The sequence below is a fragment of the Podarcis muralis genome, chromosome 1, assembly GCF_964188315.1.
Source record: "Podarcis muralis chromosome 1, rPodMur119.hap1.1, whole genome shotgun sequence".
In the NCBI taxonomy this organism is placed as follows: domain Eukaryota; kingdom Metazoa; phylum Chordata; class Lepidosauria; order Squamata; family Lacertidae; genus Podarcis; species Podarcis muralis.
The window spans coordinates 8,463,189-8,488,124 of NC_135655.1; the positions used below are offsets into that span (position 1 = coordinate 8,463,189).

Here is a 24,936-nt window from a genome sequence, read left to right on the forward strand (position 1 = left end):
TAGCATTAGCTTCTTCTTCTTCTTTTGCTGCTGCTGCTGCTGCTGCATCACAATGTTGGCTCATGTGGTCCACTAAAACCCCTAGATCCTTTTCACACGTATTGCCAGTGAGCTAGGTGTCCTCCATCTTCTGCTTGTGCTGAGACAGACTGGAAAACAAGGCTTGTTGCTTCCATTAATGGAAGATGGATTCATGCCTTTTAACAGTGGCATTAGAGGTCGAAAATCTGGGAGCGCACCTTTTCTCGTTGCTCCATATCTCCATGGCAGAGGAAATGTAGCTGTTGCCTTCTCCCGTGCCTTTGAACGGTGTCGCCCCTGCCTTTAGAAGTGATGGCCCCGATCCCCTATGAGAATCAGGATTACAAGAAGGAAAAAGCTTGATATCCTGATTGCTGGGGTACCTTTGAAAGCATGTGAGCCGCACTGAGGAACCTGAAATCTTGGAAGTTTGATTGGGATGGGTAGGGCCGAGTTGGGTTTTTCTAGAGGAGCAGCGAAAAAGCAGCTAGGTCTTTGCTCATCAGTGCAATGGGCGTAATTTGTACAGTTTTTGGCATGCCTCTTTTTGGGGGATGCAGAATTCTCATTTCCATTCGTCAGCGCGCACCCGCTCCCAGCAACATACTGAAGCACTTTAGTATTCAGAGTGCAATGGAATTGATATCCCTATAATATGGTATAATCCTCAGGGGCGCAAATGTACCTCGTTGCAGTTAAAAGGCATGGAGCAAGCATAGCTCTGGGGCAGATTAACCCCTTTGGTTTGGGAGGGCGCTTAAGCCTTCCGTGTCATCAGCAGCCATTACAGACGCAGAGCCATTTTAATCATTACATCATGCATTATGGATCATGCTTGCTATCAGAATGGGGGAGGCAGCGTTGAAGGCACAGGTAATCCAAGCCTGAGACAATGACTTTCAGGACAGGTGCGTTGCTGAGCAGCCTTAAGTGATACTCTCTGGAAGGGAGGAAGTGCCAACTTTCCAGTAATATGTGGATTTCCCCTCCAGTGGGTATAAGAGAGAGAGAGATCATCTTATTCTTATCTCTCTTGGCATAGATACTAGTCATGGACTCTGAGGAGCCAGGATGAGGGGTAGGAGCCACCCAAAGATTTATTTATATATGAAAATATTTGTATACTTCTGTTATACACAAACACATGCAATCAAAATTATTCAACCCCCATTGCAAATCAGGTTTATTATCAAAATCCACAGACTTTCAGCTGCAAATTCATTGCAGTTTCAATTGCTTTTGTTTGATTTGCTCATTGCAAACAGCTGAAAGTCTCCATATGGTCGCAATTGCAACTGGCACCTGGGGGGGGGGGAGATTTCAAACACTGCCGGTGACCAATTCCTTGCTTATACACCGTTCCGATTTGAGCAGTAAAGTCTCTAGCAGCAAACAAAGTCTGAGTACTTTGTCCAGGTCAGGACATCGCTGCACCGACAAGAGCATCCTTTCCAAAGCTGGTTCCCTGCAAACGTTTGGGACTGCAATTTGCATCCAGCATCAACAGCGGGGAACTGGAAGTCTGTTGAAGGAGGCTCAACCCAAAAGTGGTTTAATTTAGCATGGCAAGCTGCTTTATTGGAAAGACTTTTGTAGCAAATTAAGGCAGCAAGACAGACAAACCCCCAAGGGAAACTTTTTAGGCCAGTGGTTTGGCTTCATATACAGCGGGCTGGAAGCGAATCTATTATATTATCTGTTCCCGTTCTGAATGGATCTTGATGGAGGGGTGTATTAGGCTGTGAATATACTTGACGACTTACTTTGTATTTACCTGGGGGAAACGCGGGTGGCGCTGTAGGTTAAACCACAGAGCCTCGGACTTGCCGATCAGAAGGTCGGTGGTTCGAATCCCCGCGATGGGGTGAGCTCCTATTGCTCGGTCCCTGCTCCTGCCAACCTAGCAGTTCGAAAGCACGTCAAAGTGCAAGTAGATAAATAGGTACCGCTCCGGCGGGAAGGTAAATGGCGTTTCCGTGCGCTGCTCTGGTTCGCCAGAAGCGGCTTAGTCATGCTGGCCACATGACCCGGAAGCTGTACGCCGGCTCCCTCAGCCAATAAAGCGAGATGAGCGCCGCAACCCCAGAGTCGGTCACGACTGGACCTAATGGTCAGGGGTCCCTTATACCTGATGACTTATTTTGTATTTACCTGGGGGGAAAGAAAAATGAGGAAATAAGTTTAGGTTAATTTTCTCAGGACTAAGACCTCAAAATACGTCATATCATAAGAGCTGATGCATGTTAATCTTAGAAAATGAACATGAAAGAGCTTCTCATTTTTGCACATGAAGGCAGGCGATCTCGCACTTATTATCATGTTACCTCCTAGAATGGCTTGAATCCTAGTAGCTGTGATTTCAGAGGAAGTGCATGAGGCTAAGGAAGCAGGTTGGGATACTAAACTGACTCTAATTTAGGGATTAGTTGAAGAGGGAGAAAAAGACCAACCGTCCTGATTAGCACCTCCTGAAACAGTTCACCTAAACACAGGTGTCATTCGAAATTTTCACTTCTCTGAATTTTATGATGCAACACCCCCAACAAAACAATGTGTGCAAAAAAAATGGGCATATTAGGGCAATTACACTCGTTTAGTGAAAATAACGTACACAAATGCATTGCGTATGGGGAGATGGCTGGGGTGTGTACCAGGCAAAATTGCTTATAAAATCTTGATGCTATGAGAGATGCACACTAGAATGCTGATGGGTTTTCATGAGGACATTTTTAAAAAGTGCCATAGATTGATGCGGAAGCATGGAGAACCGAAGGTTAAGTTTGAAAAATGAGGTGCTGAATGCTGGTAGATAGATTTCATCTGCAGGTGAAGTTTCCTGCATGTGGGCCCTGGAATTAGCTTCAGAGACTTGGTGAGCTTCAGACAGCGCATCGTTGTTGTTGTTGTTGTTGTTGTTGTTGTTGTTGTTGTTGTTTAGTCGTTTAGTCATGTCCGACTCTTTGTGACCCCATGGACCAGAGCACGCCAGGCATTTCTGTCTTCCACTGCCTCTCACAGTTTGGTCAAACTCATGATGGTAGCTTTGAGAACACTATCCAACCATCTCGTCCTCTGTTGTCCCCTTCTCCTTGTGCCCTCCATCTTTCCCAGCATCAGGGTCTTCTCCAGGGAGTCTTCTCTTCTCATGAGGTGGCCAAAGTACTGGAGCCTCAGCTTCAGGATCTGTCCTTCCAGTGAGCACTCAGGGCTGATTTCTTTCAGAATGGGTAGGTTTGATCTTCTTGCAGTCCATGGGACTCTCAAGAGTCTCCTCCAGCACCAGAATTCAAAAGCATCCATTCTTCAGCGATCAGCCTTCTTGATGGTCCAGCTCTCACTTCCATACATCACTTCTGGGAAAACCATAGCTTTTACTATACGGACCTTTGTTGGCAAGGTGATGTCTCTACTTTTTAAGATGCTGTCTAGGAGCGCATCATTCGAATCATAGAATTATAGAAATGGAAGGGACACTGAGGGTCATCTATTCCAACCCCCTGCAATGCAGGAATCTCAGCTAAAGCATCCAGGACAGGTGGCCATCCATCCACTGCTTAAAAACCTCCAAGGAAGGAGACTCCACCATCTCCCAAGGGAGACCATTCTACTGTCAAACAGCTCTTCCTGTCAGAAAGTTCTTCCTGATGTTTAGCTGAGCTCTCCTTTCTTGCGACTTCAGTTTTGCAGCCTGGGTTGAAACCAGCAGAGGAGAACATTTCCCTGTTACTCCCTCCTGCTTGAAGAAGAGCTGTCCCATGGAAACTCTGACGGGGGGGGGCGGGGAATCAAAGACACTGGAGTAAGCCATGGCAGGCGGAATTGGCAGGTCAGTGAGCAGCTTTTGAAAACTTGGAGGTGTTTTGAAGAGGAGGGAGAGAGAGAGAGAAAGATTAAGTTTTCGATTGGCTCACAAAATAAATAATAATAATGATGATGATGATGATGATAATACTACAGTGGTACCTCGGGTTACATACGCTTCAGGTTACATACGCTTCAGGTTACAGACTCTGCTAACCCAGAAATATTACCTCAGGTTAAGAACTTTGCTTCAGGATGAGAACAGAAATCACGCTCCGGTGGCAGCGGGAGGCCCCATTAGCTACAGTGGTGCTTCAGGTTAAGAACAGACCTCTGGAACGAATTAAGTACTTAACCCAAGGTACCACTGTAATAATAATTTATTATTTATACCCTGCCCACCTGGCTGGGCTTCCCCAGCCACTCTGGGCGGCTTCCAACCAAATATTAAAATACAGTAATGCATCAAACATTAAAAGCTTCCCTAAACAGGGCTGCCTTCAGATGTCTTCTAAAAATCAGATCATTGTTTTTTTCCTTTGACATCTGATGGGAGGGCGTTCCACAGGGCAGGTGCCACCACCGAGAAGGCCCTCTGCCTAGTTCCGTGTAACTTGGCCTCTCGCAGTGAGGGAACCGCCAGAAGGCCCTCGGTGTCCGGGTAGAACGATGGCGGTGGAGATGCTCCTTCAGATATACTGGGCCGAGACCATAGGCCCAACAGAAGAAAAGTGCTGCTAGTTTGGACCAAAGGTCCACTTATCCCAGCATCTCCATCTTACAGTGACCATGAAGAGCATGCAAGCAGCTGTAGGTAAGATTTACACTTCCACAATGGGGACTCCCTACCCATCTTCCTAATTTTTTTATTGGGTTTTCCCCACCTCCCCTGGAGCAGACTCAGGGTGGGCATGGGGTACCGTATTTTTCGCTAAAATCCCTAAAATCTAAGGGGAACTGTCTGTGCGTCTTATGGAGCGAATGTGTGGTCCCTGGGGCTGGGGGCGGGGTGGGAACCCGGCTTCTCTCGCCAGCCCCACAAATGCAGGGAGCAGCAGAAAGGCTGCGCGCAGCCTTCCCGCTCCTCCCCGGGGCTGGGGGTGAGGGAAGCTCGGCTTTCCTCACCGCCAGCCGCACAACGCGCCCGTCCAGCGAAGCCAAAGGAGGAACAGAAGGGTCTCCTTCTGTTCCTTCTCCAGCTTCACTTGAAGGGGTGCTGCGCAGTTCTCCCTCTCAGAGAGGGAGAACTGCGCAGTGCCCCTTCAGCGAGGCGCCTGTCCTGGCTTCTGCCTTAGCTTCTTCCAGGCAGGGGGAGCCTTCATCCCGCTGCCCTGAAGAGGCTTGGCGCTCTTATCCCAGAAGCCAGAACAGCCACACAGCATCCCAGAAGCCAGATCCCTCTTGCTGTTCTGGCTTCTGGGATTCAAATTTTTTCTTTCTTGTTTTCCTCCCCCCAAAACTAGGTGCGTCTTATCATATGGTGCATCCTATAGAGCGAAAAATACGGTACTTGTGGGGATAAAGTTCCGCTTGGCAAGCATAAAACCACTGCACCACGTTAGATACTTATCCATTTTTTTACATTTATATTCCTCTAAGGAGCTCAAAGTGGCGTACATTTTTTCCCCCACCCCCCATTTAATCCTCACAACAACCCTGAGAGGTAGGTTAGGCTGAGAGGCAGTAACTGGCCCAAGATCACCCAGGGTGTTTCATGGCTGGAGTGGGGATTCGAATCCTGTTCTCCCAGGTCCTGGACTGGCACTCTTAACCACCACAACACCACCACTGACTATGAGCCACTCTCCCCTCTTGTGATTCCCAGAGCTGCTGTACTTTCCTCCTAATCTTTTTTTTAAAAAAGCTGCATAAAATTAGCATTTTGTATGTATTGGCTTTTTCGTCCCCCACAGCCCACCTGCCCCAAATTACAAATGTCTTCAGATGGTAATATATTTCTGGAGGGCTTTTGCGTGTTTCTTTTATCTTTCTGAAACAGCAAATGAATTAAGTGCCACTTACTAATAATAAAAGGGACACGGGTGGCGCTGTGGGTTAAACCACAGAGCCTAGGACTTGCCGATCAGAAGGTTAGCAGTTCGAATCCCCGTGACGGGGTGAGCTCCCATTGTTCAGTCCCTGCTCCTGCCAACCTAGCAGTTCAAAAGCACATCAAAGTGGAAATAGATAAACAGGTACCGCTCCAGCGGGAAGGTAAACAGTGTTTCCGTGCGCTGCTCTGGTTCACCAGAAGCGGCTTAGTAATGCTGGCCACATGACCCGGAAGCTGTACGCCGGCTCCCTTGGCCAATAAAGCAAGATGAGCGCTGCAACCCCAGAGTCGGCCATGACTGGACCTAATGGTCAGCGGTCCCTTTACCTTTACCTTTTACTAATAATAAAGAGGTGGGGAGTCTGAATACCCCAGCAACAACAGGAGCAGCAGCAGCAACTGCCCTGGCAGATGTCATTGATGGATTGTATCTCTCCATAATCTCTCCACATTCTAGTTGGAGATAACTGTCTGGTCTGGATGGAGGCTGTTCCCTCTGCCTGCCTGCCTTTTCCAAAACTTTGAGCGGTGTCAGCGGCGTTTACAGCGACGCTATCTTATAAATTAACCACCAGCTGAGATCGCTTACTTCATTTGATCCCCTGAATTGTTAAACTGACTGGGCACTTCAGGGCTGCTTGAAACTCACAGGATTTCTGAGGGTATCTTATTTTATTTTTTTTAAAAAAAAGCAACGGAAAGCTTGAAGCTAAGGGTTAGAGCAGGGGCCAGCAACCCTTTTCAGCAGGGGGCCAGTCCAGTGTCCCTCAGACCTTGTGGGGGGCCAGGCTATATTTGGGGGGGGGAGGGAAATAATGAACGAATTCCTATGTCCCACAAATAACCCAGAGATGCATTTTAAATAAAAGCACACATTCTACTCACGTAAAAACACGGTGATTCCCGGACTGTCTGTGTTCCGGATTGAGAATGCGATTGGGCCGGATTAGGCCCCCGGGCCTTAGTTTGCCTACCCATGGGTTAGGCAGCCTTTCTCAACCTGTGGGTGCCCAGATGTTGAACTACAGCTCCCATCACCCCTAGCTAGCAAGGCCAGAGCTCAGGGATGATGGGAGTTGTAGTCCCAACAACATCTGGGGACCCACTGGTTGAGAACCACTGGGTTAGAGCATCTGCATTGCACGCAACAGGTTCTGGGTTCAATCCCGCGTCTCCAGGTCAGGCTGGGATTGTTCCCTGTGTGGAAACAGACAGGAGCTGTCAGTTGCAGACAACACCAATGCCAGAACTCCCTGGGAAGAGGGATTGTGTGTTAAACACCTCTGGGTCTGGTAGCTCTGTGAGGGAACATGTAACCCACCGCTGAACCGTGGTCTCCTCCTCTGCTTCCACATTCTATATTTCCGTGTTTAGAATCATAGAATTGTAGAATAGGAAGGGACCCTGAAGATCATCCAGCCCAACCCCTTGCAATGCAGGAATATGCAGCTGTCCCTCAGCTGTACAAATTTAAAAACACTAGCAGGACTGAAGTAACTCCTACAATGTAGATGATAGAAGATGTGAAAAGATAAAATACAGTGGTACCTCAGGTTACGTACGCTTCAGGTTACACACTCCGCTAACCCAGAAATAGTGCTTCAGGTTAAGAACTTTGCTTCAGGATAAGAACAGAAATCGGGCTCCGATGGCGTGGCAGCAGCAGGAGGCCCCATTAGCTAAAGCGGTGCTTCGGGTTAAGAACAGTTTCAGGTTAAGAACGGACCTCCGGAACGAATTAAGTATAGAGTCATATAGAGGAGGGAGAAAGGTTGTTTTCTGCTGCTCCAGAGAAGCGGACACGGAGCAATGGATCCAAACTACAAGAAAGAAGATTCCACCTAAACATTAGGAAGAACTTCCTGACAGTAAGAGCTGTTCGACAGTGGAATTTGCTGCCAAGGAGTGTGGTGGAGTCTCCGTCTTTGGAGGTCTTTAAGCAGAGGCTTGACAACCATATGTCAGGAGTGCTCTGATGGTGTTTCCTGCTTGGCAGGGGGTTGGACTCGATGGCCCTTGTGGTCTATTCCAACTCTATGATTCTATGATTCTAAGTACTTAACCCGAGGTACCACTGTACGCAAATGGATCTGATAAGAGATACCTACTGGCGGGAGGGAGGGAAGTCACAAGCTCAGCAGAGCTAAAATGTTTATATGTTGATTAATGTATTGTAAGAAAGAATGTGTAAAGAAAATAATACAAATTTATTGACACACACAAAAAGAGGAATATTCAGTGTCCCTTAATTGGGATCGAACCTGCAACCTTGGCGTTATCAGGACCACACTCTAACCAACTGAGCCGTCCCATTTTCTTCTCGCCAAAGCTGATTTTGCATCTGTTGGGTTTTGCCTGCCCGTCCCCAGCACTAACATTTCCCCACCCAGATGAGAACGACACACTTTGAAGCGCTCGATGTTGCTGATGTAAGGAAAGCAATCCGGCCATAAAAAATTGGGCTGTGAAGTGGTAGCAGCCTTCTGAATCATTGCGTCTTAAAACCGAGCATCGAGTGCTGCTCCGCCTTGGTGGTGACGCCTGAGGTCTTTGATGACTGCTGTGTACAAAGCTCATCTGACCGATGCCTTGAAAGCAGCGTCGTACCACAGGCATGGCTTTCCCCCAGAGCATCCTGGGAACTGTAGTTTGACAAGGGTCTCCCTCCACGGTTGCCAATGCTGCTTGCAGGTTCCCAATTAAGCACTCTGGTTGGCCGTTGTGAGAATAGGATGCCATTGGCCTGATCCGGCAGATTCTTCTGGTGTCTTTAGATCACAATTTTTCATCTAATAAGCAGAGGGAAGCTGGGAGGAGAGAGTCACTCTTTCCAGCAGCCTCTCCCTTGTTTATTCCTGCTTATTAGTCAGAGGTGTCTGACTTCGGCTTCTGGTCTAAGTCTAAAGAAGGTGTGAATTTGTTTTCTTGGTAACGAGCGATTTAGCACAAGTCAGCTGAAGAAATGTCAGGCAAAGCTTTTATGTTAAAAGGTTTAAGTGTAACCCGACGCCGGGAAGGTCACGGTGCTATGAGTATCCAACCTGCCTTATTCTTGGGGGTGTGCATTACACTCTTTAGTTCTGACAGGTGCCTGCCTGTTCCTGGAGATTTTCATCCGAGGGAGTGCGAATAGGTGGCATTACTGAATATTATTTATTCAGTTTATATCCCTCCTTCCCTCCCAAAGTAGCCCAGAGGGTTCCGTAGGTCCCCGCTCCTGTCATTCCCCTACAAAACAAAATTGTGCAGTGCTCTGCGTGCTAAAACACAAATATAAATTGCAGTTATGCAGGACGATGTATTAGCATCCTGTTCCCAACAGTGGCTAGCTGGATGCACACAATCAGGGCCAGAAGGTAAAAGCTTCCCCCTGTTTCATCTTCCAAGATATTCGCAGATACACTGCCTCTGAAGCTGGAGGTTCTATTTAGCTACCTAGCCTTTGAAGGGACACGGGTGGCGCTGTGGGTTAAACCACAGAGCCTAAGACTTGCCAATCAGAAGGTCAGCGGTTCGAATCCCCGTGACGGGGTGAGCTCCCGTTGCTCAGTCCCTGCTCCTGCCAACCTAGCAGTTCGAAAGCGCGTCAAAAGTGCAAGTAGATAAATAGGTATCGCTCCGGCGGGAAGGTAAATGGCGTTTCCGTGCGCTGCTCTGGTTCGCCAGAGGCAGCTTAGTCATGCTGGCCACATGACCCGGAAGCTGTACGCCGGCTCCCTTGGCCAATAAAGCGAAATGAGCGCCGCAACCCTAGAGTCAGTCACGACTGGACCTAATGGTCAGGGGTCCCTTTACCTTTACCTTTTAGCCTTTGAAAAACAGTCCTCCATAAATTGGCTTAACTCAGTTAGGGGCCATTGCAATATATTGTGGTAGCAAGTTATTCAATGTATGGGGGGAAAGTGCTTCCTCTTATTCTCCTTGTCCCTACAGTGGTACCTCCGGTTACATACTTAATTCGTTCCGGAGGTCCGTTCTTAACCTGAAACTGTTCTTAACCTGAAGCACCACTTTAGCTAATGGGGCCTCCTGCTGCCGCTGCGCCGCCGCCACACGATTTCTGTTCTCATCCTGAAGCAAAGTTCTTAACCCGAGGTAATATTTCTGGGTTAGTGGAGTCTGTAACCTGAAGCGTATGTAACCCAAGGTACCACTGTATTGCCCATCAATAAGCAGGAGACACATAGTGTCTTTATACAGTCTGTTCAGCAGGGGGCTCCAGACTTAGTTGTGACTGGGTGGAGTTGGGAGTTGCCTATTCTGTTCTTGTCTAGCCTCCCAACTTGTTTGCCCTCTAAGGCTTCCTGCCAACCCGTTTGCTAATTAGGCCTCTTTATTACAGCCTAATTGGATTCATGCAAACTAGAACTACAATCAATTTGCTTGCTCTTAACTTTTAATTTTATTGCCTCTTAAATGTTCAGTTGGCTTTTTACAGTTTTAATCCTACCATGAGCTGAAAACCTTTGAAAACCTTTTTATTGAATTGCGGGAAATAAATTATGGAGAGTGGATGATATTGCGAAGCATATCTCTCTAATCTATCTTTGGGGGAATTTACAGAATATTACAGTGGTTCCCATACTTACGTTCACCTCCGGTTACGTATCCTGTGGGATACGCACGCGGCAAACCCAGAAGTATTTTTTCGGGTCTCGCTGCATGCGCAGAAGCACTCTACTGTGCCATGCGCATGCGCAGAACAGGAACCCCCAGTTGCGGAAACCTCGGGGTCTGGCCGGAGCTCCGGAACGGATCCCATCTGTTATGTACTGAAGTTCTCACCCTGGGCCAGCAGGGGGATACTGTATAGTTTTCACTCAGGTCCACATGTGCAAATAAGGGATTGAAAGTGACGTTCAGTGATTGGATAGTTACAGGAAATGGTTACTGTTGCGTTGTAGTGGAGCTCTATATAAGCAGGCTGACTGAACCCTTCAGTTCAGTTCTGTTCTGACCTGTGAATAAACAAGAGCTGTTTGAAGAATCGCTGTGTCATCTGATAAGTTCACCCACAGCTTAACACCATCTGCAACCGGAGGTACTGCTGTACTTTTCTAGTAATGCCAGAACCAAATGCCTTTCAAAAACGGGGACACCTTTGTATTCCTTTGGTACTATAGAAATCTAGATTTAAGAGCCACTTGACAAACATTGTCAGCTTCAGTTTCCTGAGATGGTCTTATTGTTTTCCCCCTGGAATTAAAACATTCCTGCCAGGTACGGGATACCAGCAGAAGAGGACATCCATTTTTCTCTCTGTCAAATTTGAAACAGGAAACATGGATCCTCCCTCCTTTCCTGGTGTCGTTGGGTCCTTCAGTCTAGGGCACCCCACTGATCTCTCTAGGGCGTTGTAAAAGAACAAATCTGTGATTAAACTATAGCTGATCTACCGCTGTTAAATGGATTAGAGCTGGCACTCCTAATAAACATTGATTTGGGAGAAGCTCGTTGAATGTTGTGCCCTGGGAAGGAGCCCGCAGTCTGTGACGAAATGCCGCACAAACCGATGTGAGCACAAGAGAGATGCTTAATCTTGCAGCGCAGCCCAAAGCCCTTGATCCAGCTGTACGAGAAATAAGGGATGGAGCAGCTGTGTTCATATCTGCTGACTCTGCATGTGTGTAACTGTGTGGTGCAAGCAGGGTGTGCACACACCCTGAATGTTGACTTTTGCTCATTATTTTCCGGGCGATTCAAAATGGAAATGTAGCCTTACATTTGAAAGGATGTTGACACACCCATCGAACCGGGTTTGGGATGACATCAACGGAGGATTAAAAACGGGCTGGATGGTACCAAGTATTAGACTACACCCAGTTTGATAGGCTTTATGAATTGAAATTATTAACTCGGACGGTATGTTGGAAGCAGGAAATAATAATAATAATAATAATAATAATAATAATAATAATAATAATAAATTTAATTTCTATACCGCCCTATACACGAAGGTCTCAGAGTGGTTCACATAAAATATCAAATAATTAAATCAAAACAAAACCAACAACCCAATAAAAAACCCCCAAAGAGCCAGCATTTTTTAAAAGAATACAGTGGTACCTTGGGTTACAAACACCTCAGGTTACAAACACTTCGGGTTACAGACTCCGCTAACCCGGAAGTAGTACCTCGGGTTAAGAACTTTACCTCAGGATGAGAACAGAAATTGTGTGGCGGCAGTGCGGTGGCAGCGGGAGGTCCCATTAGCTAAAGTGGTACCTCAGGTTAAGAACGGATTCAGGTTAAGAACGGACCTCCGGAACGAATTAAGTTCGTAACCAGAGGTACCACTGTATAGGACATGGGTAGGCAAACTAAGACCTGGGGCCAGATCCGGCCCACTCGCCTTCTAAATCTGGCCTGCAGACGGTCTGGGGATCAACGTGTTTTCACATGAGTAGAATGTGTCCTTTTATTTAAAATGCATCTCTGGGTTATTTGTGGGGCATAGGAATTCGTTCATTTCTCCCCCTTCAAAATATAGTCCGGCCCCCCACAAGATCTGAGGGACAGTGGACTGGCCCCCTGCTGAAAAAGTTGGCTGACTCCTGGTAGAGGATGTAGATCAAGTCAGGCAAAGGCCTGGTTGAAAGGGAATATTTTTTTATTTTATGTAAACTGTGTTACTTTTACTGTTGTTAGCTGCTCTGAGCCCGGCTTTGGTTGGGAAGGGCAGGATATAAATATTATTATTAATTATTATTATTATTATTTTATTTTGCCTGGCACTTAAAGGTGTATGGTGAAGGCACCAGGCGAAATATTGGTTCTTGCCCTGAAAGCATTGCTAACACACCGGGAAGACAGTATTCTAGCTATCAGCATTTGCTGTCAGAGATGCACATGCGCCCTTTTCGATGCTGTGCTCACCTGGCAAACTGGTTTTGCAGGAATCACGACTCCCTCTAGAAGCATGAGCAGCACTCCTGCAATCCGCGCCTGGCTTTTGTTTACTGCCTTTCTTCCTCTCCTGGCCTCCAAGGCACTCAGGGTGGCACACATAGTTCTCTACCCACCCCATTTTTATCCTTGCATCGTTTCTGTGAGGTCAGGGAAGAGCTGTAGCTCAGTGGCTGAGTGTATACTTCGCAAACAAAAGGTTTTGGGTGCAATCCCCAACATTTCTAAGTAGGATTGTGAATGCCCCCATCAGCCCCGTCAGACTAGAGCCTGATGAGACTACTCAGTGGCTACTAGACACAAGGGCTCTGTTTAGCTTTTATTTATTTGAACAATTTACAGTTGGAAGGGCCCCCAAGAGTCATGCAGTCCAACCCCCTGCAATCTTCTTCTTCGGCGATCACTTGTAGCTGAGTAAGATTGTCTTCCATAAACACAGTTTTAACAGTGAGTCCGTAAGTGACTGTGGAGGCCAATTCTGGATCCACACGTCCTTCCACAGTGGGGACATTGGTTTCTGGGTGGGAGTTGATCACGGTGTGGATTTGCCAAGCGTGCCTTCCTCTTAGCACGTTTCTCCCTTGCGTCCTGAGTTTGAGTGTCTTCAAAGCCCATGACACCTTTGGTAAAGGCTGTTCTTCGACTGGAGCGCTCACAGGCCAGTGTTTCCCAGTTGTCAGTGTTTATACTACATTTTTTTTTTTTAGATTTGCCTTGAGAGAGTCTTTAAACCTCTTTTGTTGACCACTAACATTATGCTTGGGATGCGGGTGGCACTGTGGGTTAAACCACAGAGCCTAGGACTTGCCGATCAGAAGGTCGGTGGTTCGAATCCCCGCGACGGGGTGAGCTCCCGTTGCTCGGTCCCTGCTCCTGCCAACCTAGCAGTTTGAAAGCACGTCAAAGTGCAAGTAGATAAATAGGTACCGCTCCGGCGGGAAGGTAAACGGCGTTTCCGTGCGCTGCTCTGGTTCGCCAGAAGTGGCTTAGTCATGCTGGCCACATGACCTGGAAGCTGTACGCCGGCTCCCTCAGCCAATAAAGCGAGATGAACGCTGCAACCCCAGAGTCAGCCATGACTGGACCTAATGGTCAGGGGTCCCTTTACCTTTAATAAGGTTTAAGCAGGACTTAAATACAAGTCAGGTCAGAAGTTGTACGCCGGCTCCCTTGGCCAATAAAGCGAGATGAGTGCCGGCAACCCCAGAGTCGGCCATGACTGGACCTAATGGTCAGGGGTCCCTTTACCTTTATCATTATGCTTTCCATTTTTAAGTTGGGAATAGAGTAGTTGCTTTGGAAGATGACAATCAGGCATCTGAACAACATGGCCAGTCCAATGAAGTTGTTGTTGAAGAATCATTGCATTTGGGTTTAAGCGTACAGCCACCTACTCCTGCAAAGTACTTGTTTTTTTAGATTTGCCTTGAGGCAGTCATTAAACCTCTTTTGTTGACCACCAGCATTGCGCTTTCCATTTCTAAGTTCGGAATAGAGTAGTTGCTTTGGAAGATGATCACCGGATGCAGGAAACTCAGCTAAAGTATCAGTGACAGATCTCCATCCAACCTCTGCTGAAAAATCTCCAAGGAAGGAGAGAGGGTCACCGCCTTCCAAGGGAGACCGTTTCTCTGTTGAACAGCTTTTACTGTCAGAAAGATCTTCCTAATGTTTGGTTGGAATCTCTTTTCTTGTAACTTGAATCCATTGTTTTGAGTCCTGCTCTCCAGAGCAGGAGGAAAACAAGCTTGCTCCTTCTTCCATGTGACAGCCATTCAGATGGCTCTCATATCTCCTCTCAGTCTACAGTGGTACCTCAGGTTAAGAACTTAAGACATTCTGGAGGTTCGTTCTTAACCTGTTCTTAACCTGAGGTACCACTTTAGCTAATGGGGCCTCCCGCTGCCGCCGCACAATTTCTGTTCTCTTCCTGAAGCAAAGTTCTTAACCCGAGGTACTATTTCTGGGTTAGCAGAGTCTGTAACCTGAAGCGTCTGTAACCTGAGGTACCACTGTACTCTTTTTCCAGGCTAAACATGCCCAGCTCCTTCAACGGCCCCTCAGAAACTCAGATATATAAGCTAGGTGCCACATGGCACCTTAAACCTATGATTCAGTTGCCGCAACAGAATGTCTGTTTGGACACTAAAATTCTACGATTCTACAACCTCAGCTGCATTGCTTGACGGTAGCTTGCTCTGACAACAATTCACTTGCCCCAGTATGCAAGAAGGAGAAAGACGCACAGTCAAAATGGAAACGAACTAAGGCAGAGGTTTTTAAACTGTGGTGCGTGAGTTCCTTTTGGGTGGCCAAATAATTTTTACTTTTAAATGAACCAAAACTAAAACGATACGAGAATGCACAAGGCCTGTTCAGAGACAATTGATTTGAAAAGATAACAAGATTGGTTCTAAAAATATTGAGACTTGGAAATACTGAGTTGAGGCTTTTCCTGCTTGCATTTGAGTTTCCAGCAGGACTTGTGGTCGTTCAGCAACGTGGTTTTCATCTCTCTTTCCCTGCCCCCCAGACCCGTTTCTAGCTACCTAATATGCAAGCTCCATTCATGCCCAAACTGACGAATGCAGATGGGCTGTGAAGCTAATTGCCAATTGGCATCTCCTGCTCACTAATTAGTCTGCTTCGTGATTGTTAATTGAAACTGCTTGCGATGAAGCTTGGGTGCAGATTGCTAGAGGGATTTCGTGGCAGAATTTCAAGCTGGGGCGATGAAGGCAGCGTTCCGTCACTGCTGCAATGCCTCCCTCTTAGAAAAGCATCCTTTCCCTCATTCGGACTGATTTCAAGGGGCCATTTTCTGTTCCTTTATATCCAATTTGTGAGTGTGGCTGGCGGCAGCTTTGAATTCTTGCCTGCTTCAGCTGCCTCCTGACTCGGCGCCTGTCGATCTGCTGGGTCCAAAAAAAACCCCTCTGGGGTTTTCTTGTGCACCCCTTCAAAAGTTCGCTCATCATGCATAAGATTGCTAGCTAGCCAGTATTCTTCATGGTTCGCAAATGTGCCGTGGTGACCCCATGTGCTAATAACCTCAAGAAGATCATTATCGCCATTATTATTAATTAAATTTCTTTACCACCCTCCACCCAAAGATCACAGGGCGGTTTACAATGTAAAAACACAAAAATACATAGTATAGTAACAAACAGAAATCACAAACCCTACCCACAGTTTAAATGGCCATGGAATCCCGGGTTTTTCCTGTGAGAGCACGGCGGCCATTTTTGTTGCCATGTTCTCGTTCAATTTTGCCCCCCAAAAAAATGCTTTTGGGGGCCGTGATCTCGTGTGGCTGTCAAATGCGCATTTTGGGGCACTGTAAGGACACGCCCAAAAAGTGCCTTTTGAGCCCCGTGATCTTGCACGGGAGCTCAGATGGGAGGAACTTGGTTTTGGAACTCATCATGTTGGAGGATATGCCATAGATTGTTTAATTAGCCACAGGCCAGGGCGAAGAGGAATGGCTTTACCTGGAGCCTAAAGGTGTATAATGAAGGTGCCAGGTGAGCCTTTCTGGGGAGAACACTCCACAAATGGGGAGCCACCACAGAAAAGGCCCCTTCTTGCGTTGCCACCCACCAGACCTCTTGCAGAGCAGGCAGACACACACACACACACACACACACACACACACACGGAAGGGCCTCAGATGATGATAGCAGGGTCCAAGTCAGTTCATATGGGGAGAGGCGATCCTTGATGATCACTGTAATGTGCTCTTTGTGGGGCTGCCTTTGAATCTGACCTAGAAGCTGTAGCTGTTGCAGATCCCACTTTGGCTAGGCTCCTGCTGAGAGCGGCTTACCACGAGCATAAAAGCCCCATAAGATTTCTCAATGATGATACCTCCCAATTTGCAACGCACTTCCTGCTGGCATAGGAGTGGTGTAGATTTTGCTAAGCTTTGGGTGCTGTTTAAATACACGGTTGTCCACCTAGGCCTCTGCTGTTTGGTTATCTATCAGATGCAGTCGTAATTTAGAGTGCGTTAAAAATATTTTCAATAAATAAATGGGATGGGGTTAGGGAGGTGGGATAATACCCAGGTGCATCATGAATGCTTTTGATAGACTTTTTTCTGAAAGCTAAATGAATATTTCCTTAGCTTTCCACATTGAGAGGAGCTGGTGATACTAAATTGTTTGGGGTTGCTAAAACAAAATGAGATTGCGAAGAGCTCTAGAAGAGGTCACAGAATTCACCCGTCACCTTATTTATTGCCTGCGATTCATAGTAACGTCTCAGTATTCAGCGAACCATCTACAGAGTGACCTGAGTTTTGGAGATCAATTTGGGTAATTAATCCCCTAGTGACCCATGGCGATGGCTTGTCTTGTAAAAGGTAAAGGTACCCCTGCCCGTACGGGCCAGTCTTGCCAGACTCTAGGGTTGTGCGCTCATCTCACTCTATAGGCCGGGAGCCGGTGCTGTCCGCAGACACTTCCGGGTCACGTGGCCAGCGTGACATCGCTGCTCTGGCGAGCCAGAGCCGCACACGGAAACACCGTTTACCTTCCCGCTAGTAAGCGGTCCCTATTTATCTACTTGCACCCGGGGGTGCTTTCGAACTGCTAGGTTGGCAGGCGCTGGGACCGAACGACAGGAGCGCACCCCGCCGCAGGGATTCGAACCGCCGACCTTTCGATCAGCAAGTCCTAGGTGCTGAGGCTTTAACCCACAGCGCCACCTGCGTCCCGGCTTGTCTTGTAGATCACCTCTAATCCAAAGACGTGCTTATCCCTTCCCCATAAATTTCAGTAGCTGTGGAATTCCCCATCTTGGCATCTGCTCTAAGCAAAGGTCCTACGAACTCTCCCTTCTGCATAGCTGTTGAGCAGCCTTCTCCAGCCTCTTGCCAGAGGTCTAGGATTCCCCACTCGCATCAGTCCCAAGCAGCATGGCCATTGCTCAGGGACGATGGGAGTTGGGAGTCCAGCATCATTTGGAGGGCACCAGGCTCCAGGATGCAGGCTCCAGGATGTACAGGATGCAGGATAAAGCTCTTCAGAGGCCTCCAAAATAATTCCATTGACAGGTTGTGAAGAGCCAGATCTTCCAGGAGCTCTTTCTGCTATGGGCTGGAGAAGGAAAGGAAACCTCATCCAGAGATCGTAAACCTTCTTGTGGGAATCACCCAACATTGGGGAGGGTGTCTTAGCAGCTTGTGAGCTGCAGAAATTATAGGTGTGTGGGCATGGAGAGGTATGACCCACCAGACATGATTGCCCAGAGGCACTGCAAACCTTACTGTTGGAGGCAGTAACACTTCTCAATATGAGTTGCTGGAAACCGCAGGAGAGAAAAGAATGCTCTCTCACTCAGTCCTATTTGCAGGTTTCTCGTAGGCATCTGCCTGACGGCTGCGAGAAGAGGAGGGTGGACTGGGTGGGCCATTGGCCTGATCCAGAAGCAACCGCATAATGTGTCGACATGCAGAGGGCTGGGAGGCCAGCTGGTAAGACCCAGCTGTGCCGTCTCCTTCCATCGGCCCGTGCACCTACGTAAATCAACAACCCGGGCTTCTGAGCCAGGGCACACTATCAGCAGATCGAACTGCGCACACAGAATAGGCGTGAGGCTTGCGGAAGCATACTACAACTACAGATTTATGAATCATAAATCAGGACAAAGAAACATGTCGTCTCTCTCTTGTGTCGTCTCAGAGAGAACGGGGAAGAACAAAAGCTATACACAAACAGAAGCTCCCAGCATACTGTGCTGGAATGTAAACAGACATGTGACACGTAACAATCCCATGCCTGTTCCTTAAGGTGGAATGGAAATGTCAACATAATGCGCATTGGCAGTGCCCAGGACAAGGCAAGGATTAGGCCCCCTAACCTCCTTGTGTGCATCAGGTAGGAGCCAACAGGCAGACTTTGCTTGCTGCGCCTCTGCAGCGGCCGCTTCTCACGAAGGTTGCCTGCCGGTCGCCGTGTTCACCCTCGGCGAGCTCCCAGCAGCCTGTGCTCCTTGGCGGGCTTGGCAGCATCCCAGCAGCGCCAGAGCTGCAGTAGGCCTAGGGGGAGGGGAGGGGAGAGCAGGCCAAGGTGCCAAGCACAGCCCTTTCCCTGCCGCCTCTCCTTGGCACCAAGGTGGATCCTGGGTGAGCGGGCGACTCTCATCTCTGCGCTCCTGCTGTAGGGCACATGCTGGAAGGGAGGACCCTGGGAAGGACCAGTGCGGGCTGGGAAAAGTCCAGGCTCTGACTCAGCTGCAATGAGAAGGAGGTGCCACTGTGGCCGCAACGGCCCAGCCTGGGCTCAGCTCACCTCCCCACAGTTCCAGAAGGTGGCAGCCGCACGGCCTCAGCAAGGAAGCCTGTCATGGGGGCACCAGGTTGTGGCCCCTCAGAATTCTGCGCCTGGGGCCGGGGCTCCCCTCACCATCAATGTCCACCAGGGCTTTTCTTATGTGGGTTTATCCCCTTCTCCTTCGCAGTTGTTAATGCTAATAAATTGGATGTTTTCATGATGTACGGCATCTCTCTCTCCTTAGGATGAACTCGACCTTTCGGATAAGCACAGAGAAGCCATGTTTGCTCTTCCAGCAGAAAAGAAATGGCAGATCTACTGCAGCAAGAAAAAGGTAAGAGAATGATTTAAAAAGCATGATAATACTGCCTCCGCAGCTTTTTGCTTTCTCTTCTGCCGGTCAAGTTTGAGAAACAAAGAAGAGAATCTTGCAGGATGTGTGGGGCTGGTTTTGAGGAACCCCTAAAGGCAATACAGTTGTACTTTGTTTTTCGAACAGCTTAGTTCCCAAAAGTTTTGGCTCCCAAATGCCACGAACCCAGAAGTGACTGTTCCGGTTTGCGAACTATTTTTGGAAGGCGAACGTCCACCGGGGCTTCCGCGACTTCTGATTGGCTGCAGGAGCTTCCTGCAGCCAATCAGAAGCCACACTTTGGTTTCCGGACGTTTTAGAAGTCGAACAGACTTCCAGAATGAATTCCGTTCGACTTCCAAGGCACGACTGTATCCTAAATCAGGACTTCCCAGAATGTGATCTGTAAGCTTTATTCAGGTGGTCCGCACATCTGTGGATTTACAATTGAAGATAGGAGACAGCACACCCATCACACTGAATATGCATGTTGACATTTGACTGTATTTTTATAGCTGCTTTTATTTACAATATAGTATTTAATTGAATTACAGTTTGAATTCTTTGCCAACCATGCCACATTGGTTGGCATTGGTTGGACTAGATTACTCTTGGGGGGGGGGTGTCCCTTCCGACTCCACAATCCTATGACCTAGCACAGTGCGTTTCGATTGCCACTGTAGACTGAGAAACCATTAAGTGATCCCCCAACAGCTGTTTTCAAGTGTGGTAAGCTTGGGAACCACCTCTCTAAATCCGTAATTGAGAAAAGGCAGATCACATATCTTCTGTGTACTTCGCAAAGGCAGATCCGCATCCATGCGCAAGGCGAAGCTGAAAATTGCAACGAAACAACTAAAATCTTAAGAAGCCCACTTAAAACCAAAAAACAGCAATTAACTCGCCAATTGAAAACGAATATTGGCACTGACGCCAGCAGAGGATGGGTGCAGAGTGCGAGGCTTCTCCTCGTACACAGGAACACTTTCAGCCCTCAATATTTCCCTTCTGCACTAAAGAGTCTTCTGCAGAGCATTCCGCTGTTTCTGGCCGGAGCCTAGAGACCAGATCAATCTTATATACCATATTTTTCCATGTACAGTGGTACCTCGCAAGACGAATGCCTCGCAAGACAAAAAACTCGCTAGACAAAAGGGTTTTTTGTTTTTTGAGCTGCTTCGCAAGACGATTTCCCCTATGGGCTTGCTTCGCAAGATGGAAACGTCTTGCAAGTTTGTTTCCTTTTTCTTAACACCGTTAATACAGTTGCGACTTCGAGGAGCAACTCATAGAACGCGGTGTGGTAGCCTTTTTTGAGGTTTTTAAAGCTTTTTGAGGTTTTTGAAGCTTTTCCAAAACTTTCCTGACACCGTGCTTTGCAAGACGAAAAAAATCGCAAGACGACAAAACTCGCGGAACGAATTAATTTCGTCTTGCGAGGCACCACTGTATAAGACTAGGGTTTTTTAAACCAAAAAATTAGGTTTGAAATTGGGACTCATCTTATACATGGGTAGTGCTGAGGGGTGTTTCTTAATTTGGAGTCCCCCAAAATAGGGGGTGTCTTATACATGGGGGCATCTTATACACAGAAAAACACGGTAATTTCATGGGATACAAAGGATGCCCTCAAAGCATCTTAATACAGCTCAGGCAAGGCATGTAAAATACAACCCTGCAAAGGCCCAAATCTTTTCTTTATTGCTGCTTTGTGGGCTCTTTATGGTCTCCTCTCATGACCCCAGGGCCTAATGTATCCTGCATGATTAAAACAAACCGATGCTTTTTTAGGGGGAGGAATTTGCCTACTTGCCCATTTTCATCGCCCGTTAGATTTGCATGCGCCTGGTAGACTCCCGTGTCGAATTGTGGCCACGTTTCCCAGGCTGGTGCAAAATTTACGCCTAGCTAGCAGGCAGCCTCACAAGCCATCGGCATGAGAACGTGTTCAGTTTAGAAAGCAGCGAGTGCAAAAGCAGCATCGCTGTATTTATGGCGGCAAGCCATCTGGGTGCTCAGCGATGGGGGGGGGAGCGAACGGGGCTTGGAAGGAATGAGGTGTCTCCAGAGAAATGATACAGGGAGGTGGAGATGGCTCTTTTCTTAGCGTTGTAGCATTGGAAGGGGAACCAAAGGGTCACCCAGTCCAACCCCACACAATGCAGTAATTTTAAAGTAGGGTTCCCAAACTGTGGTCTGTGGACCACCGGTAGTCCATGAACTTCATTCAGGTGGTCTGCACGGTGTCTGTGAACAGCGCTTATGGTTTGAATTTGGCGGCATTGACTTGCTGATATCCATCCGTCTCAAGAGACAATGGAGTTCGCCTCCGGGGGTGAACTGCTGTGTTAGCAGTACCAAAGTGACCTCCTTGGGATGCAAACCTGGGCAGCGTGTGTGGGGGTCCTGGGCTGCCCAGACGACAAGATCCTTTCAGCATCACTGCTGTAGTGCAATGCAAAGCAGAGCAAGACATTTGTTTTATTACTTATTTATTTGTTGAATTTATATACCGCCCTATACCTGGAGGTCTCATGGTGGTTCGCAGAATAAAACCATGTGGGTAAAAGGCTCAGCGCCTAGGGCTTGCCAATCGAAAGGTCGGCGGTTCGAATTCCCGCGGCAGGGTGCGCTCCCGTTGCTCGGTCCCAGCGCCTGCCAACCTAGCAGTTCGAAAGCACCCCTGGGTGCAAGTAGATAAATAGGGACCGCTTACTGGCGGGAAGGTAAACGGCGTTTCCGTGTGCTGCGCTGGCTCGCCAGATGCGGCTTTGTCACGCTGGCCACGTGACCCGGAAGTGTCTTTGGACAGCGCTGGCCCCCGGCCTCTTGAGTGAGATGGGCGCACAACCCTAGAGTCTGTCAAGACTGGCCCGTACGGGCAGGGGTACCTTTACATACCTCGAGGTCTCATGGTGGTTCACAGAATAAAATCAAAATATAAAACCACAAAATGCATAATCAAAATAAAAACAACGTCCCCAAAGCCCCTTCTGCCCTACTGCTTGGCTGTAGGAGTTGCTGGAAGGCATACAAGGTGCTGTCTTAGGGACTCTGCTCCTAATTTGTGTAGGGTTTATGCCTTTTCTTTTCCTGAAAATGTCCCGCAAGGCAGTGGAGGTTTAGAATCAGTTTTAGGATATTTAGATGCTGCCCATGTGTCTGGGTTGCTCCAGTCATGCTGGGCATCTTCCAACAGACTAAACACATTAAGCACAGTAAAACATCAAACATTAAAAACTGCCCTGTACACGAAATATAGGGAAGATACTCCACAAGGCAACAGAGGTTTAAGATCAGAGTTTTCCTCCTCCTAGGTGGGCTGCCTTCCCAGGTTGACAAGCCCCACCTGCCCCTCACCTCCCTCTACAGCACATGTGGAAACCACCTTCTTGACCGTTGGACCCACTATTGGTCTCGTCCGCTCAATCTGCCAGAGCCTGTCCTTGCACACAGTGGTATAACAGTGCTTTAAATGTAAAAAAGGTAAAATGTAAAGGACCCCTGGACGGTTAAGTCCAGTCAAAGGCGACTATGGAGTTGTGGCGGTCATCTCGCTTTCAGGCCAAGGGAGCCGGAGCTTGTCCACAGACAGCTTTCTGGGTCATGTGGCCGCTTCTGGCACAACAGAACATTGTGACGGAAACCAGAGCACATGGAAATGCCGTTTACCTTCCCGCCACAGTGGTACCTATTTATCTACTCGCATTGGTGTGCTTTCAAACTGCTAGGTTGGCAGAATCTGGGAGAGCGCAACGGGAGCTCACTCCGTCGCTGGGATTCGAACCACCAATCTTCTGATAAGCAAGCCCAAGGGGGTCAGTGGTTTAGACCACAGCGCCACCCGCATCCCTTTGCTTTAAATGTATGGGGTGAACTCACCCAAAGAATACCGTAGTAGAGGGGACCAGTCCTTAATGCCTTCATTCGCAAATCCCTGAACTACTGAGAAAATGGCTTGGCGGGGGCCTCCGATGAGTGCCGAGACTCCATAGGCGTTTGATGGTGTGTTTTCAATAGATTATGAATGCCTAAGCTGAGTCGAAATGCCAGAAAGAGGACCCCTAGATCTCTCCAAGGGTGCCCCCTCTCCCCACACCGCTTGCATCCAATCTGCGGAGGAGTCTGGCCTTCCACTTGAATAGAGTCTGCCTTTTCCCTTCTCATTTGCCTGCCCCACCCGTCCTCCCCTTCCTCCCCATGGCTGCCAAATGGTTGTAGAAGCCTGTGCCGTGCGAGCGATCAAGGGGACTCCAAAGCCGCGAGGAACAAAAGTGATCCTGATTGAGGGGGATCTGGATTTATTACATAATGGCTGCGGCGAGAGATGGGAGGTTGAGGCTGGCTTGGCTGCTTCTGAAAAGGGAGGCAGAAGGAGGGAAGAGCGAAGCTGCGGAGCAGTAATAGAAAGTCGCTGGGCAGTGACCCCGAGAAAGGAATGCAGCGCACGTGAAACAGTGAAGCCCAAGCGATGACTCCGCTCAGGGGAGGGATTTTCGGATTACGATAGAAAAGGCCTTTGAAGTTCGTTTGGATTTTGTGGGTTTGTGGGTTTTTAAGGCCAGTGGGTGGGTGGAATAAGAAAGGGAAATGAGGATTGTGAGTTCTCCTTCTCAGATGGATATGGGATGTTTAAATATGAAGGAGTACTTTAAAAAGCAGAGACGTCACCTTGCCAACAAAGGTCCGTATAGTTAAAGCTATGGTTTTCCGAGTAGTGATGTATGGAAGTGAGAGCTGGACCATAAAGAAGGCTGATTGCTGAAGAATTGATGCTTTTGAATTCTGGTGCTGGAGGAGACTCTGGAGAGTCCCATGGACTGCAAGAAGATCAAACCTCTCCATTCTTAAGGAAATCAGCCCTGAGTGCTCACTGGAAGGACAGATCCTGAAGCTGAGGCTCCAATACTTTGGCCACCTTATGAGAAGAGAAGACTCCCTGGAAAAGACCCTGATGTTGGGAAAGATGGAGGGCACAAGGAGAAGGGGACGACAGAGGATGAGATGGTTGGACAGTGTTCTCGAAGCTACCAGCATGAGTTTGACCAAACTGCGGGAGGCAGTAGAAGACAGGAGTGCCTGGCGTGCTCTGGTCCATGGGGTCACGAAGAGTCAGACACGACTAAACGACTAAACAACAACAATTTGCAGGAGCAGGTGGCTCTACGCTTAAACCCAAATGCAATGATTCTTCAACAACAACTTCATTGGACTGGCCATGTTGTTCAGATGCCTGATTGCCGTCTTCCAAAGCAACTACTCTATTCCGAACCTAAAAATGGAAAGCATAATGCTGGTGGTCAACAAAAGACTCACTCAAGACAAATCTTTAAAAAAAGTAGTATAAACACTGACAATTGGGAAACACTGGCCTGTGAGCGCTCCAATCGGAAAACAGCCTTGACCAAAGCTGAGTTTCCTGCATCTGATGATCGTCTTCCAAAGCAACTACTCTATTCCAAACTTTAAAATGGAAAGCGTAATGATGGTGGTCAACAAAAGAGGTTGAAAGACTATCTCAAGGCAAA

General features: G+C 48.0%; 1 protein-coding gene across 2 annotated transcripts in view; it reads left to right on the forward strand.

Moving 5' to 3' along the window:
• DAAM1 (dishevelled associated activator of morphogenesis 1) overlaps nucleotides 1–24,936 on the forward strand; it is a 176,484-nt gene that overhangs the window by 57,833 nt on the left and 93,715 nt on the right. For both annotated transcript variants that reach the window (XM_028735406.2, XM_028735481.2), the window contains exon 3: nucleotides 19,301–19,390. In XM_028735406.2, the coding sequence (XP_028591239.2) occupies nucleotides 19,301–19,390 (90 nt within the window). The remainder of the gene's footprint in view (nucleotides 1–19,300; nucleotides 19,391–24,936) is intronic.